The sequence below is a fragment of the Primulina eburnea genome, chromosome 16 (genome assembly GCF_022965805.1).
Source record: "Primulina eburnea isolate SZY01 chromosome 16, ASM2296580v1, whole genome shotgun sequence".
NCBI lineage: Eukaryota > Viridiplantae > Streptophyta > Magnoliopsida > Lamiales > Gesneriaceae > Primulina > Primulina eburnea.
The window spans coordinates 503,815-517,590 of NC_133116.1; the positions used below are offsets into that span (position 1 = coordinate 503,815).

The 13,776-nt window shown below is 34.1% G+C and overlaps 2 protein-coding genes across 6 annotated transcripts; both read left to right on the forward strand.

Moving 5' to 3' along the window:
* Positions 1 to 4,951: 4,951 nt before the first annotated feature.
* LOC140816184 (probable E3 ubiquitin-protein ligase RHG1A) lies at positions 4,952 to 9,735 on the forward strand. Of its 5 annotated transcripts, none has more exons than XM_073175271.1 (7): positions 4,952 to 5,155; positions 5,313 to 5,519; positions 6,140 to 7,932; positions 8,707 to 8,760; positions 8,887 to 8,985; positions 9,076 to 9,219; positions 9,308 to 9,735. In XM_073175271.1, exons 3-7 carry the CDS (start codon positions 6,211 to 6,213, stop codon positions 9,440 to 9,442), a joined length of 2,154 nt encoding a protein of 717 aa, XP_073031372.1. In that variant the 5' UTR covers positions 4,952 to 5,155; positions 5,313 to 5,519; positions 6,140 to 6,210; the 3' UTR covers positions 9,443 to 9,735. The 5 variants fall into 5 exon arrangements, with proteins under 5 accessions (XP_073031372.1, XP_073031371.1, XP_073031368.1 ...); XM_073175270.1 differs by having other exon boundaries at positions 5,313 to 5,388; XM_073175267.1 differs by having other exon boundaries at positions 5,313 to 5,358.
* Positions 9,736 to 10,377: 642 nt separating this feature from the next.
* LOC140816259 (transcription factor SPATULA-like) lies at positions 10,378 to 13,406 on the forward strand. Its single transcript, XM_073175392.1, is given in 7 exon segments — positions 10,378 to 11,123; positions 11,487 to 11,582; positions 11,666 to 11,731; positions 11,839 to 11,904; positions 12,685 to 12,903; positions 12,905 to 12,994; positions 13,088 to 13,406. Coding segments are annotated over 7 exon segments (891 nt in total). The 5' UTR covers positions 10,378 to 10,856; the 3' UTR covers positions 13,175 to 13,406.
* Positions 13,407 to 13,776: the final 370 nt, after the last annotated feature.

Sequence of the window (13,776 nt, forward strand, 5' to 3'; positions counted from 1 at the left end):
ATGTGATGTGATCACATGGGACTGTCAAAGAGAAGATTAGGGTTGAGAAGCTATGAATATCTAATATGGGTTATATGGTCATGATACCCTGTTTTAGATGTTCTAATTGATCGACAGGGGTGATATGTTGGGTCGATAAATTAGAGGATATTATTATTGATTTTGTGCTTCAGTAATATCAATTAATTTGAGAGTGCAATCTTATCCTTTTAGTGGAGTAGAATAAGATTAATAAATTATTTTGATAAATCATGAGTTGATTGGATCAAATTAATTTATTGGAGCTTAATTTAATTGAATCCGACCAGGTCCCTTTGGTGGCTCTAATATAAACTCGGATAAATTATATCAGTTATAATTTATGGTATATGTGGGATAAATTTATCCGGACAGAATATTATACATGGAAGTTTATCAGCTAATCTTCTAGATATGGTATAATATATTCTGTCCATTTAAATTTATATTTTAAAAAATATTCTAGTTATCTTTTTGTTACAAGATATCACAAATATATTTTATATATATATGATATTGTAACTTGTGACCACACACAATCCTACAAAAAGAGTTTGAGAGAACACCAGAGAAGGCTTGGAGGTTTGAAGCGTAGATCCAGTGCAGAGGAAGATCGTAAGCACGCTTCAAGGGTAATCTCTAATTTCATATGTGTTGTAATTAATTGATTCGTGTTAAATACGTAGAACAATCGATTCTGTGAAAAAGAGAAGATTGAAATCACAAGAAATCAATTTTTGTAATCCGATCTTCTCGGTCTTGGCTAACAAAACAATCGGCAAGAAAGTCATCCTCCATCTAATTGCGAAGTGCCGTCTTCACATGCTTCATTGATGAAAAAGCCCGCTCAGTAGTGGCAGTAAACACAGGTAATGTCAAAACAAGATTAATGTTCTATTTTGAAAAAGTTCAAGTTATAATCCTAAACAAGAATAAAATAATTATTAAACAAATAAACAAGTAATAGTCAATCAACAACTCAACAACAAACAATCAAGAAACCACAAATCACGCACAGAGAAGCTATAAAAAACAAAATAAAAAATGTATAGCCGATTCTTACCTGGATTGTTGCCTTGCCGATGCAATTCGATTTCTTCGGGAGTCCGCAATTCTATTTTGTCGCTAAAGGGCTTGGGACTAGTGAGAGAAATTTTGTATTGAGGTGGGGCGGATCAGAGGATATGGGATGAATTTGGTCTCATCCTTGTAAATGGACGAGACTTGATTGGACTAAGACATTGATGTACGACGGTTTTTGAAACAACCGTCGCTATTAGCAACGGTTTTTCAAAAAACAGTCGTTATTAGCGACTGTTTGAATTAATCGACGACGGTTTTACTAAAACCGTCGCAAATATTAGCGACGGTTTCTGAAAAACCGACGCTAAAAAAAAAGTGGGCTGGGCTACAGCCCAGTACAACCCATGCATAAATCCGTCTCTGGTTTTAAGTAAGGAACTTAATTGATCTGGAAATTAATATTAGGAAAATAAATTGCATGTGGATCATATTTTATAATCATAAATACCGAATATGATCAAATCAGATATAGTTTTCTCACTTAACAATACGTTCTTGATATAAAGTTATTTAATATTTGTTAGTTTTTTTGGTTAAAATGCTATAATGTTCTGAAAATTTTAGAATTTGAAAATCACTAAATATTATTCCATTAATTATTCATTGTTTACTATCTGAATTGAACTTTTTTTCGCCAGAACGAAATTTAACATGTTTATGATCAAGAAAATATTCAAAAACTTCTGCCGTAGACCATAGCCGAGACATTTCATACATACTGATTATTCGAGGAGTTTTGTGTATCGTGGTCCCTGCTCTTTAATAAATAATATAACAATATTATCAAAATTAGGGATGGTAACATTTCAATCCTAAATGACAGGCGGTATCGATTTAATTAAAAATTCAGGTTTGATTAATTAAGAATTTAAATCCATTTTTTATTTTTAAAAAATCATATATATTAGATTATTCAGTCTTATTTTTGTTATTTTATAAATATAGTTAAATAGAATAAATCAAAATTCAAAATGAAATTCGATATGTTTATATTCAATTTTTATTAGATTTTTTTTTAAAAAAAATAAAATGTCATAATTTTTTCCTGAGAATTAAATTGAACTATTCTGATTTGCCAAACAAATGGAATCGAATTAAAATCAATTATTTCGATTTACGTCCGAGTTAATCAAATGTTTGGCCAAAACAATTAACGATAAATTTATTATTAAAAGTATAATAAATATTATTTAATGTCAAAAATTAAAATTTCTTAGTTTAGTTTGTTTTTTATAGAAACGAAGTCCAAACCAAGTACACCTATTTGACTGTTTAACCAAGATGATGCTAATTTTTTTTAAAAAAAAATAACAAAACTAATAAAATTTTCAACATTGATATAAAATAATAATATTTAAGAAATTTTGGGTGAGATGGAAAAACTTTGATTAAACGAAAATAAATAACCGAGTCGATTAATTAAATTCAAAATTTTGGTTTGATAACATTCATAAATGCAATTTTTGCTTTCAAAAATGATGGTCAAATGAATTTATTTGGTTCAATTTCAGTTATTTTTATATAAAAAAAATCAGCTAAATGAATAAACCTGAGCTTCAACTTTTTTATATTAACTTTCATTAGATTTTTAAATAAACCCTTGTTTTTAAAAAGTGTTTCCAAAAATATTGTTAATTTTGATACAAACCTAAAAATTTGATTTTAATTCGATTTGTTTGATTTTAGTTTTCAAATTAAATCGATTTTGCTAGTCATTTCGGTTGGCAACGAATTAATAAAGATGGCCCAAACCCAAGTTGCCAGCCAATCTACCTCGCTTGCGTTGTCATGTGTATTTTATCTTTGAATTATCAGATTTCTGGTTGGGTTGGATTCATTGCTAACAGCCATAGGTAAACGTTAACGCTACTTTCTTTATTAATCTATAATATTTTTTAAAAAATCTAGTAATGTTTTATTCAAAATTAATAAAAAAAATCAGGATAATCTATATATATATATATATATATATATATATATATATATATATATATATATATATATATATATATAGCCACCCCTAGCCGAACCAAGACAATAAAGAACAAGAAAACAAAGAGCAAAACAAAGACAGTAACTGGAAATGGCTTGTGAATTTTTATCCGATCGAACGAAAAATCCGGTATTTTGTCGAAAACAGGACTTATTTTTTCCATATATAAATTTCTAAAAAATAAATAAATTATTAGAATGTGGTGGTGGTTCAGTTGGACATGTGGCTCGATTCAAGAAAAGTAAACGATTGCTGGTTTGGATGAAAATGAATTGCTATATATAAATTTAAGTTCGGTTCGAAGTTTACATATTTTAATTTTGGGTGGTTCTTCCATTAAAGAGATAATGACCAACGAGTGCAAAGAAAAATAAGTTATTAATACAATAGGACCAAAAAAATTGAATAAAATTGATCAAGCAATTATCAAGATCTAAACCATGCAATCTCATAATTCAATGTAATAATACTTGTAGAGAAAGAAACGAATGTTATAATAAATTGATAATGGAATAATATAATTAATTTTTTTTATCTTTTAACCATTTCATCATCTATATATAAGTTTTATTTTATAGCATTATTAAATAATTATCATTTCGAAAAAAGAGTAAAATAGTTGCAATTTTGTACTGATAATGTTTGCAATACTAATGGAATTATGTGTTGTTTACTAGTTGTTCTAAGTTAAATAAATCAGTGAGTCTCATGTGAGAGATCTGTGAGACGGGTCGATCTTACTCATATTCACAATAAAAAGTAATATTTTTAGCATAAAAAATAATATTTTTCATAAATGACCCAAATAAAAGACATGTCTCACAAATACGATCCGTGAGACCGTTTTACACAAGTTTTTACCTAAATATAGATTGACTAATTATTCTAAGCCTGTATTGCAGTCGATGTAGCTTTTCATTCGTGACTTTGGTTAAATTAAGTACAATATTTACTTATTGGTTTTATTTATTTCTTCAAATTAGACGTCATTATCATCCATCTCATATTTTCATAAAAGATTTATATTATCGAAAGATGACAGAACAACTAATCTATGTGCCTAAGCCTATAACATAAAACATTACGACTGAGTCTTATGTGAGACCATCTTACGGATCATAATCTGTGAGACGAGTCAACCCTACCTATATTCACAATAAAAAAGTAATACTCTTGGCATAAAAAGTAGTACTTTTTCATGAGTGACCCAAATAAGAGATCCGTCTCACAAATACGACTCGTGAGACCGTCTCACATAAGTTTTTGCCAAGCATGACACCATTGCTTTTGACCGATTCCCTTAATTATTATTATTACTCACAAAATAGATTTATAATTCACATGATAATTCGAGATATAAATATTTAATATAATCCCATTTTGTTAGAAGGAAAAAAGGTTGAAGAAAACAAACTCCACATAAAAAGATAAATTCACCCAAATCAAGCAAAGAAAATCTCATAGTTGAACATTAAAAAAAGAGTAAAAAAACATGAATAAACGAGGGACAGGTGCCAAACGTGAAGGTCTCGAAAATCAAAGAGAATTTTTTTTTTTTGGAAAAAAACAAAGGAAAGAGGAAAATGGTTTTGGTTTTCATTTCCCTTTCCTCCCATTTTCCTCCAAATTGGCATATCTGACGGATTTAGCAAAGCCACCCTAACAGTCACAAATGACCCATCATCAACAAACCATTCTTTTCTATATTTTCCTATATTATTTTCGGGGAAAATCTAATTTTTTTCCATTTACGACCCAATCTTTTTCCTATCATTAGCTATGGACATTAGTGAGAATTTTGAAAAGACTTCTTTTCTTATAAATTATTTTTTGTGTGTGCATTAAGGTGTGAATGTGGCTTTGTTGGCTACTGGTGGGTTGTTTTTGAGTAAATTAAAGATTACTGTCCACGTTAATCCTTCCACCTTCCCTCAATTTTGTTCTCTCTCACACCATACAACCCCCCCCAATTTCATTTCATTCTTATCTGTCCTCATTTTATTTCAAGAACGCTCTTTTATTGTTTCTTCTCTCTCCGGAGGCTGGATTTCACTGTGCAAGGTTTGAGAATTTTTCGTTAAGTTTATGTGTGGATGAGAAAATAGATATGGGATGGTGGATTTTTTCTTTTTATGGTTGCTCAGAGTTCCGCAATTGTTTACTTGAAAGAATAAAACTTTTTAATGGCTTTTTTTTATATTTTTTTTAAATTCTTCAGGTCTTCTCCTAGATCTATTGCTCTTTCATCTGCTGCTCTCTGGCTGGTAAAATTTTCAGATTCTCATATCGATCTTGTATGTTACCATTCTGTTAGCTCGTTTCTTTTTTCTTGTTCAAGATCTATCCTTTTGGTTCGTTTGGTCTTCTCGGTTTCATAACCTTGCCTCTCAGCCTTTTGTTTTGGTTTTTCCAATTTTTTGGATGGGTAAGTATTATTTGGCGAAACCAAGTATTAGCTGGCTCTTGAAGTTAAAAACCTGTTTTTTTCGCCTTTTCCTTTTTTGCTTAGATAGTTTGATGTGTATATAAATGATCGATAATCGAGCTTCTTTTGAGAATTTTGGTCGCAAACAATAACCGAATTCTTATGCGAAGCTAGCATATTCTGGTTTGTGTTTGCTATTTCTGTAAATTTTCTTATAAATATCAAGTAATTGATGGATTATTGTCATTTTTCTTTTTCCTGTTCCACCTCTCCTTAATTCATTGACCCTTAATGCATTGTTGTTGTTTGGTTACTGATTTAATTTAGTGAAAAGTTTCAAATGGAAAATATAAAGCTGTATACCTGCATTTATTTTTGGTGCTTTAAGAAGTTGAAATACTGGGCTAATACATACATACTTGTCTGTGCTTAAAGTATCTGAATTTTTTATTGGACGAAAGTTCTGACTTGAGCATCAAATTCGGGTGTGATTAGTAGAAAGAGATAATTTTATGGCGTTTTTTAATTTGAAGTGCATATTTTGAGGCTTTATTGGCTTTTGAATACCGGTGTTTTAGTTGTGAACGGTTTTCTTTTTTGATCTTTTTTGGTCCTTGCAGGTTTGCTGAAGACCGAAGTAGTGGATATTGTCGCACCAAGATATCTCTAAGTTAAGAAAATATTAGCCCTAATGCAAGGGCAAAGGAATTTTATCAGTACCTTGCCTGAAAATTTAAGCTTCGACCGTGGCTCTACAGCTACTGATACCAGCATAGATCCTCAAATCTCATGGAATAGTATTCATACTTCTGCGCAAAACCTATTACAGGAGTATAGGATGCCATTATGTGACCCCAGCATTTCGTATCTCCTTGATGGAAGGCATGAGGGGCAGAATGGTGAGTGGAGTATGGGTCAAACTAGTGCAAGTACTACTCAAAATCAAGGGGAACAAAACCAGAGAAAGACCGACCATGCATGGAGTGTTCTCTCTCAAGCTGCTCATACCTTGGAAGAACCTCAACACCGACCATCCAATGATTTTTCAACTGATGTTATTAGGATGGATCTGAATGAAAATATTGCACCAGATGGGTTTATTCTCTTGAACAATTTGAGCTCTGGTAAGCTCACTCGGGATCTTAATACGAGTCCAGAGTATGGAGACCATGAGGATGATGACTGTCAGGTAGTTGAGAATCCTAATACCTACGTATCTATCGGATCATCAAGTGAGCAGAGAGTGTGTAATGGTGGTTCATCTGATTCTTTTGGTGTTCCTTCTGGACGTGGTGGATGTGCGACAATGGGCACTGAAACCAGGGCAGTTTCTTTGGATGGTCAGCGTATATCAGGCAAGAGAAAATCATTTGAAGCAGCGGGACAGTCTTCTGGAGCTGGAAGTTCAAGTTTTAATCCTCATGCTGACAGAAGTCAATGGCATTATATGACGACCAATCCGATTTCTGCAAGCAACACTAGTATCTCAGCACAAGCTGAGAATGAGGTTGTGAACAACGATGGGTCACAGCCCTCATATCCTACTTTTAGGATTGGTGTTGGAGAAGCTGTTTCTGCTAGTCCTTTTTCTCTGACTGCCTCCGGAACTCCTGGAAGTTCCCATAGACATTTCCGCTTGCGTGTTAATGGTTCACACCAGCAAGATCCTATGCCTGGCAATCCATATCCAACAGAAGCTAATATTGGAAATTTGGATGCTTCATCTTCTCGACGATCATCAAGATTAGTTCTTCGTAACCGATTTCTCGACTTGAATCCAGCTCCTGAAGCAGACATTGGAAGTTCTCGTGGACAGCCAGATCTTTTGCATGTTCCTTCTGTGCGTCTAAATCCTCAGCCTTTGTTGAATGGAGCATCCAGCTCAAGGACCAGCAGACCACATGCTTCTGCTCTTTCCAGACAGAGGGATGTGCTTTATGAAGAACCCATGCAAAGACATTTTCCCAGAAACATCTCAGAACATCCCGTTTTTGTTCCTGCTAGCGAGAGGAGTTCTTCTCACCATCCTACAAATTGGAACTTCGCTAGTGGGAATAACAGTACTGCTGGAAATGTATCATCTACTCCTCTAGTGGGCTCTTCTTTACGGGTCAATTCAGCTGCACCTTCACGGGCACAGCGGAGTTATCCTCAATATTCACGGAGACTGTCTGAACTTGTTCGAAGATCTCTGATATCCACAACAGGTACTGATTCTGGAGGACCAACCAGTAATCCTGCTGCCCAACCCAGTTCTTCTGCTATGTCACGGGAAAATGCATTTACCGAAAATCATGTGGCTAACTCAAGGTCTGCATTTTTTGAGAGGCATGTTGATGGTGCATTTGGGTTACCCTATCCACTGCGAAGTTTGGCTTCTGCTAGCGAAGGAAGAGGCGCCATGATGTCTGAGGTATTTCAAATTTCTTGCCCTTTGCACTATCATTATCTGGTAGTACTTCAAATTGTTTAAAGAATTTACCCAATCTTTTTGTTTTTTACATGTTGCATGAGGTTGTGGTTTATGCTTCTTCATACTGATTTAGAATGAAGAACCATGATCACCTTGCATCTTGAAAAAATAAATAAAATTATGGAACTTGTCCTTGAAACACATACCTTTTCCCTTTGTACTTGTCTCTTTAACATGTCAATGGTTTTGGGGAGTGATTTATGGATCTAGAATTTGTTGTACCTCTTCATATTGACAAGTAATTTCTACTTACTGCCACTGCTCTGTGGTTCGTACTTTTCATTTTTATTGCCATCTTACTTTCCACTATAGAGTAGGATCTTCATTTGTAAAAAAAAAAGGTTGTAAATTTGGATGCTAATTTTGTCCAATTTTAATAAATGTGGTTCGAACTGAAGTATAAATTCCTTCTTTCTTGATTACCGGTCTCCGATCTCGAACCTATATTTGGTTGTACGTCTCTTAGTTCTTATTCCTTTAAAGCCTGTCACTGTAGCTTTGTTTAAGTCTAACATTGATTCAAAACCATGAAAGGGGTTATCACTTAATTTTTCGCTCTTGTTAAAACTTTCAATATAGTTCTGTGATTGAATTTTTAGTCCTGTTCTTGTGAATTTGGATGTGGTATGAGACTAATGGATATGCACATGTTGGACATTGAACCTTATCTGAGAAAGCTTTATGAAAATGCATTTAATTTTATTTTGGTTTCAGCAGATTCGTCGTGTATTGGATCTTATGAGAAGGGGAGAAGGTTTGAGACTTGAGGTTAGTTTTTGTTTCTGTTTTTTCATATTGCTACTGCTACCTTTGGGCTTTGATCGAAGATAACTCTAAGCAGCTTCTGAAATTATGTTACCAATTTTAACGAGATTTTTTCTGGTTCTATGATAGGACGTCATGCTTCTTGATCATTCAGTTTTCTTTGGCATGGCTGATATTCATGATCGTCACAGGGATATGCGGTTGGATGTAGATAATATGTCGTATGAGGTAAAAAAAGAAAAATAAAAACGCCAATACTTCACAATTATGTGCCCATCTTTTTATTGCCACTCGTTTTGAACATACATGTTCTACCAGGAGTTGTTGGCTCTCGAGGAACGAATCGGTAACGTGTGCACTGGATTAACAGAAGAAAACATAAGCTCCCTTTTGAAAACACGTAAACATGTCAACGTCAGAGCTGAAAATTCAGTCGAGACTGAGCCTTGCAGTATATGTCGAGTTAGAATCCTCTTTTACACTTGAGCTTGTCGCTCTCAGTTTAAAAATTCCCTGTGCCATGTTGCTCATGTTCTTGCAATGATCGCAGGAGGAATATAATGAAGGAGAAGGGATTGGAACGCTGGAGTGTGGCCATGATTTTCACCAAGGATGCATCAACCAGTGGCTGATGCAAAAGAATCTATGCCCCATTTGCAAAACCACGGGACTTGCGACAAAGTGAGACGACCCGGCCTGGTTCTTGAGTCGCAGAAAGCCATATGGCTGCTCTTAAATTAAGCGGTGCTTCGTGGTTTTCTGCACGTCGCTTTTTTCCTTATTGTTATTGTTTATTTGCTCACCCGTGGAGGATAAATTCATCCTTCAATTGTAAGGAGAACATTGTGGAAGCCTCATACTTGGTTAAGATTTGCATTAGATAATGGAAATTTAACTATTTTTTAATTATTCGTCACTGTTACCCGACATTTGACATTTATTTTTTATGGAGTTTTTATGTGTCTAATTATCTTATCTTATCTTTTTTTGGTATATGTTTTTGTGCATATGTCCAAGTTTTATTCTCATTTACTCTAAATGCCTGTGACATGTGACGCGACACTACTGCTATGTTATTTTTTGAAGTGTCATCCACATTTTATTATTTATTTTTATAAATTAATAGCATATATTCAATAATAAATAAAATATTTTTTCGTAGACATAGGGTATTGTGCCTTGTAATCTGTCATAGGGTAAGGTGGAATCTAGTTGGATAAGACTTCCAATCAGACGTATTTCATGATTCAAATTAAATTTTTTCTTCTTCCAAAAAAAAAAAACAAAGAAATCTTCACCACCTCGCTAATTAATTGTTCCATTTATAAGATTTGGAAACCTTAGTATATTAATTAAATTCTATTTTTTATCGGGCAAAAAATTATTCCCCAACCAAACAGGGAAATTGCAAGTGGAGATAAATTTATTAGGTAACAATTGGTCATTGGAAATTAGTTACAATTTTTTTTAAAGTTTTGTCCAGTTTTCTAGCATTTTCCAAATTTACTATTAATATTAATAAGAACGAAGGGTCATTCGGAGATTTTATAAGTTTGGATACCAAATTACGAATATCGTAAGATTACGACAATTAAGGCGGCATGATCGAAGATTATTAGAACATCTTAAAATCCTACTCTGTTCTCGGTCAGTACTTTCCAAAAGCGGAAAGAATTGGACAGGTTCTCTTTCTCTCCAGTCCCTACATAGAAATTTCGGCTGGTTTCCTCACGAATTTCACAGTCAGGGGACGAAAAAACATTAATCTTGAGATGAGTTCTTAGAATTTAGCGGAAACGAACAAATTTGAGCTAATAATCATCCTTTTTCTTTTCATTTTTCGTTTTGATGCTTTCCATTTAAGCGGAAACAGAATTAACCCACTTGAGTCGGAAACTTCTTTTCCGTCTCTGTGAGAATCGAAATCTTGGCATGCATTAAAGTTTCAATTTTGCATCGGGAAAGATTAAAGATTTCGTAGTTGATTCGGAAAGATAAATACGCCGTAAAGTTTGAATCTTGTACGGGCTTTTTTACTGTTATTTCGAGAGCTTTTGCATTATTCCGTCCTAGTGTTCTTTGATCTTACCGGTATTGTTATGGCGGATCTTTATGGAAGCAATGAATCTGACGACATGTCTTCCTTTCTTCAAATTCTTCTCAATAATTCATCGGCAGCAGCGGCCACTACTGATAGTGCTGCTTCTGTCCCTGCCGGTGGCTTGTTCAGCTCCGGAGGGGCACTGTCTACGGTGGCGGAGTCGTCCTCTAGGATCAACTTTTCTGACTACAGCAGTTTCTTCTCTAAAGATTCTGATGAATTTAACCCTTCTAATAGAGTGAAAAACTTAGTTTCCAGCTTTGAGGTAACTTGAATTTAGATTTGCCAAAATATTTCGAACGCCTTGTTGACTGTAGCTCTTTGTATATTCTTGCTTCTTCTTTTTTTTTTTTTAATCAAGTGGCTTTCGTTTCATTATTCAGACGTGATTCTATTTTAAAAGCGTATATCTTCTTGCTTTCCAATTTCGTGAAACTGGTTTTGGTGATTGGAGGTTGAATTTGGGGGAAGATTTAGATTTCGATCGGGTTATCTTTTGTTTAGACATTTATATCATCAATTGATAACCACCATTTCCCATTGTAGTATCTAATGAATCTTGTTGGTGATTTTCTCACTTTAAGTTTGGAATTTTGATTGTTTTATGTGAAATCAATATGCTATGAAGGGATCTGCAGCTTCTGAAGGTCAAGGGAATCCGGTTATACCTCGTTCTTCTTCGAAGAGAAGTAGAGCAGCAGAAGTTCATAATTTATCAGAAAAGGTTCATTTTCCTTGATATTAGTTTGGATTCTATGATGTAGATTTTGTTCTCATGTTTGTCTGATTAATGATTATAATGGACAGAGGAGGAGAAGTCGAATCAACGAGAAACTGAAAGCACTTCAAAATTTAATTCCAAATTCTAACAAAGTAACTGATTCTCATCACTTCCCTTGATCATTATCTTCATTTTCATGTGGCTAGTCTGCTGCGAGTTGATAAATTTTTAAAATTAACTTGAATGATTTGTGCGGTAGACTGACAAGGCGTCAATGTTGGATGAAGCCATTGAATATCTGAAGCAGCTTCAATTACAAGTTCAGGTTCTTGTATCTTTCCTCTCTAAGTTTGGTCATCATTGATGTCGATTTCCTCTTTTGTCGAGCTAATGATCTGAATCTGAGGAAGAACCTAAATATCTTAAAAAATTATAATTCAACTGACTAATCAAATGATCCTCGATTGGTGAATATGAAACTGGACAAACCATAGATTAGAAGAAGGATAGTCAAATGGAGGATATGGTTTTGCATTAGACAATAGTTCCTTAATATTCTATGCAACCACCTGCTTTATTTGAATATCCATAAGCTAGCCTGGCGTATCTAGTATGAATAGATATGTGATTTAAAATCTTCTTCTATGCTTAGTCTCCATCATATATTCTAGAGTTTGTATATAGGACTTTGAGTAGGAGAATATATGGACCATTATTTCCTGATGAATCCTGGATTAAGTTTACATGTTTCTGTTCACGCAAAGTTTTTTCAATGAGAACTTGTACCGAAGGGACTCACAGACACACCAAATTTATGTGTAAATATACTTAACATTACATAACTTCACTAAATGCCCGTACATATTTTGGCCTTTTAATCACTTGAGTAACTGGGTTCTTCAGAATACCTTCAAAGTTCATCTGAGATGCTCCAGCACACAGCATCTCACCTATCCCCGTTCACATGCACCTCAAAATAAACTTTATCTCCATTTCTTGTAATTGGGATTTTCATTTGCCTATGAAGTTTGTGATGATCTCTGGTAGTTCACAAGTCTATTTGTTTATTTTCAAATGTATGAATTTGTTCGCATAGCTTATGCAGATGCTGACAATGAGAAACGGGTTAAGTTTACATCCAGGCTACTCTCTTGGATCACTTCAGTCGATGCTAATTCCCCAGCCAGGAGTTGACGTTAATGAGGGAAATGTGTTGCTGAATCCAAGTACACCCGAGAATAGTCTCTCCACAACTCAGGATGTACTTATGCCTCTGGAAGCAACCAATACCCCTTCCTCGACTCAACCGATGCTCGGGCCAGTCTGGGGGAAACATTAATAATCCAGGAACATTACCTACTTTACCATCAGTTGAAAATCATAATGGCTTGCTCAATCATTTGACCTCTGCAAAGGTAAAGACTTTTCCGAAGCATATACGCTATCATATTTCAAAACTGACATTCTTTTTTTTTTTTCCTTTTTAAATGGAAAAATATTTCATGCAGGATATTTGCCGGGAGGATACACTATCGCGGTTGCAGTTAGATATAGGCTGCTCGGGGAACAGTTCATCACCGGGCTTGTCGTCTTAGGACAGGATTACCTTATGGAATTTTGAAGAGGGGTTTTTAATTACTGAACTGCTGGTGACTGACTATATAAAAGAGAATGGTTAGAAGTTCAAGAAATTGGAAAGTAGCCAAAAACTAAAATGTCGAGGCGTACAGACCTTATAATTATGATCAGAACTCTTTATTGTAATTATTAAACCATTTTTCAGCATTTTTAGATGAAAATATTCACTTGATGGTGTTTTGCTTTGAAGATTCGATGGTTTGGTTCAACACCTGCACGTAAATTCCATGTGGCTTGATAAACAACCACCAAGAGCAAATCAGTCACGCCCATTGCATAAAATGAAGAATTGAATGAAAATATGAATTGAGATTATCTACTTGAACATCACAATCATTAAAACGCACAAAAGTCTATGACAACAAAGCATCATCCCCAACGCACAAATATCACCAACCTGTCCCCAACAAACCGTAAAAAAACAATCAATATATGAATTTATTTTCTATATATATATTTTAAGGTTTTAGTTTTATAAATAAAATATTTGGAACATAAATTATAATAAATTAGCAAAAAGAGTTAAAACCCTCACCTTTTCAGTTTTCATCACAAATGC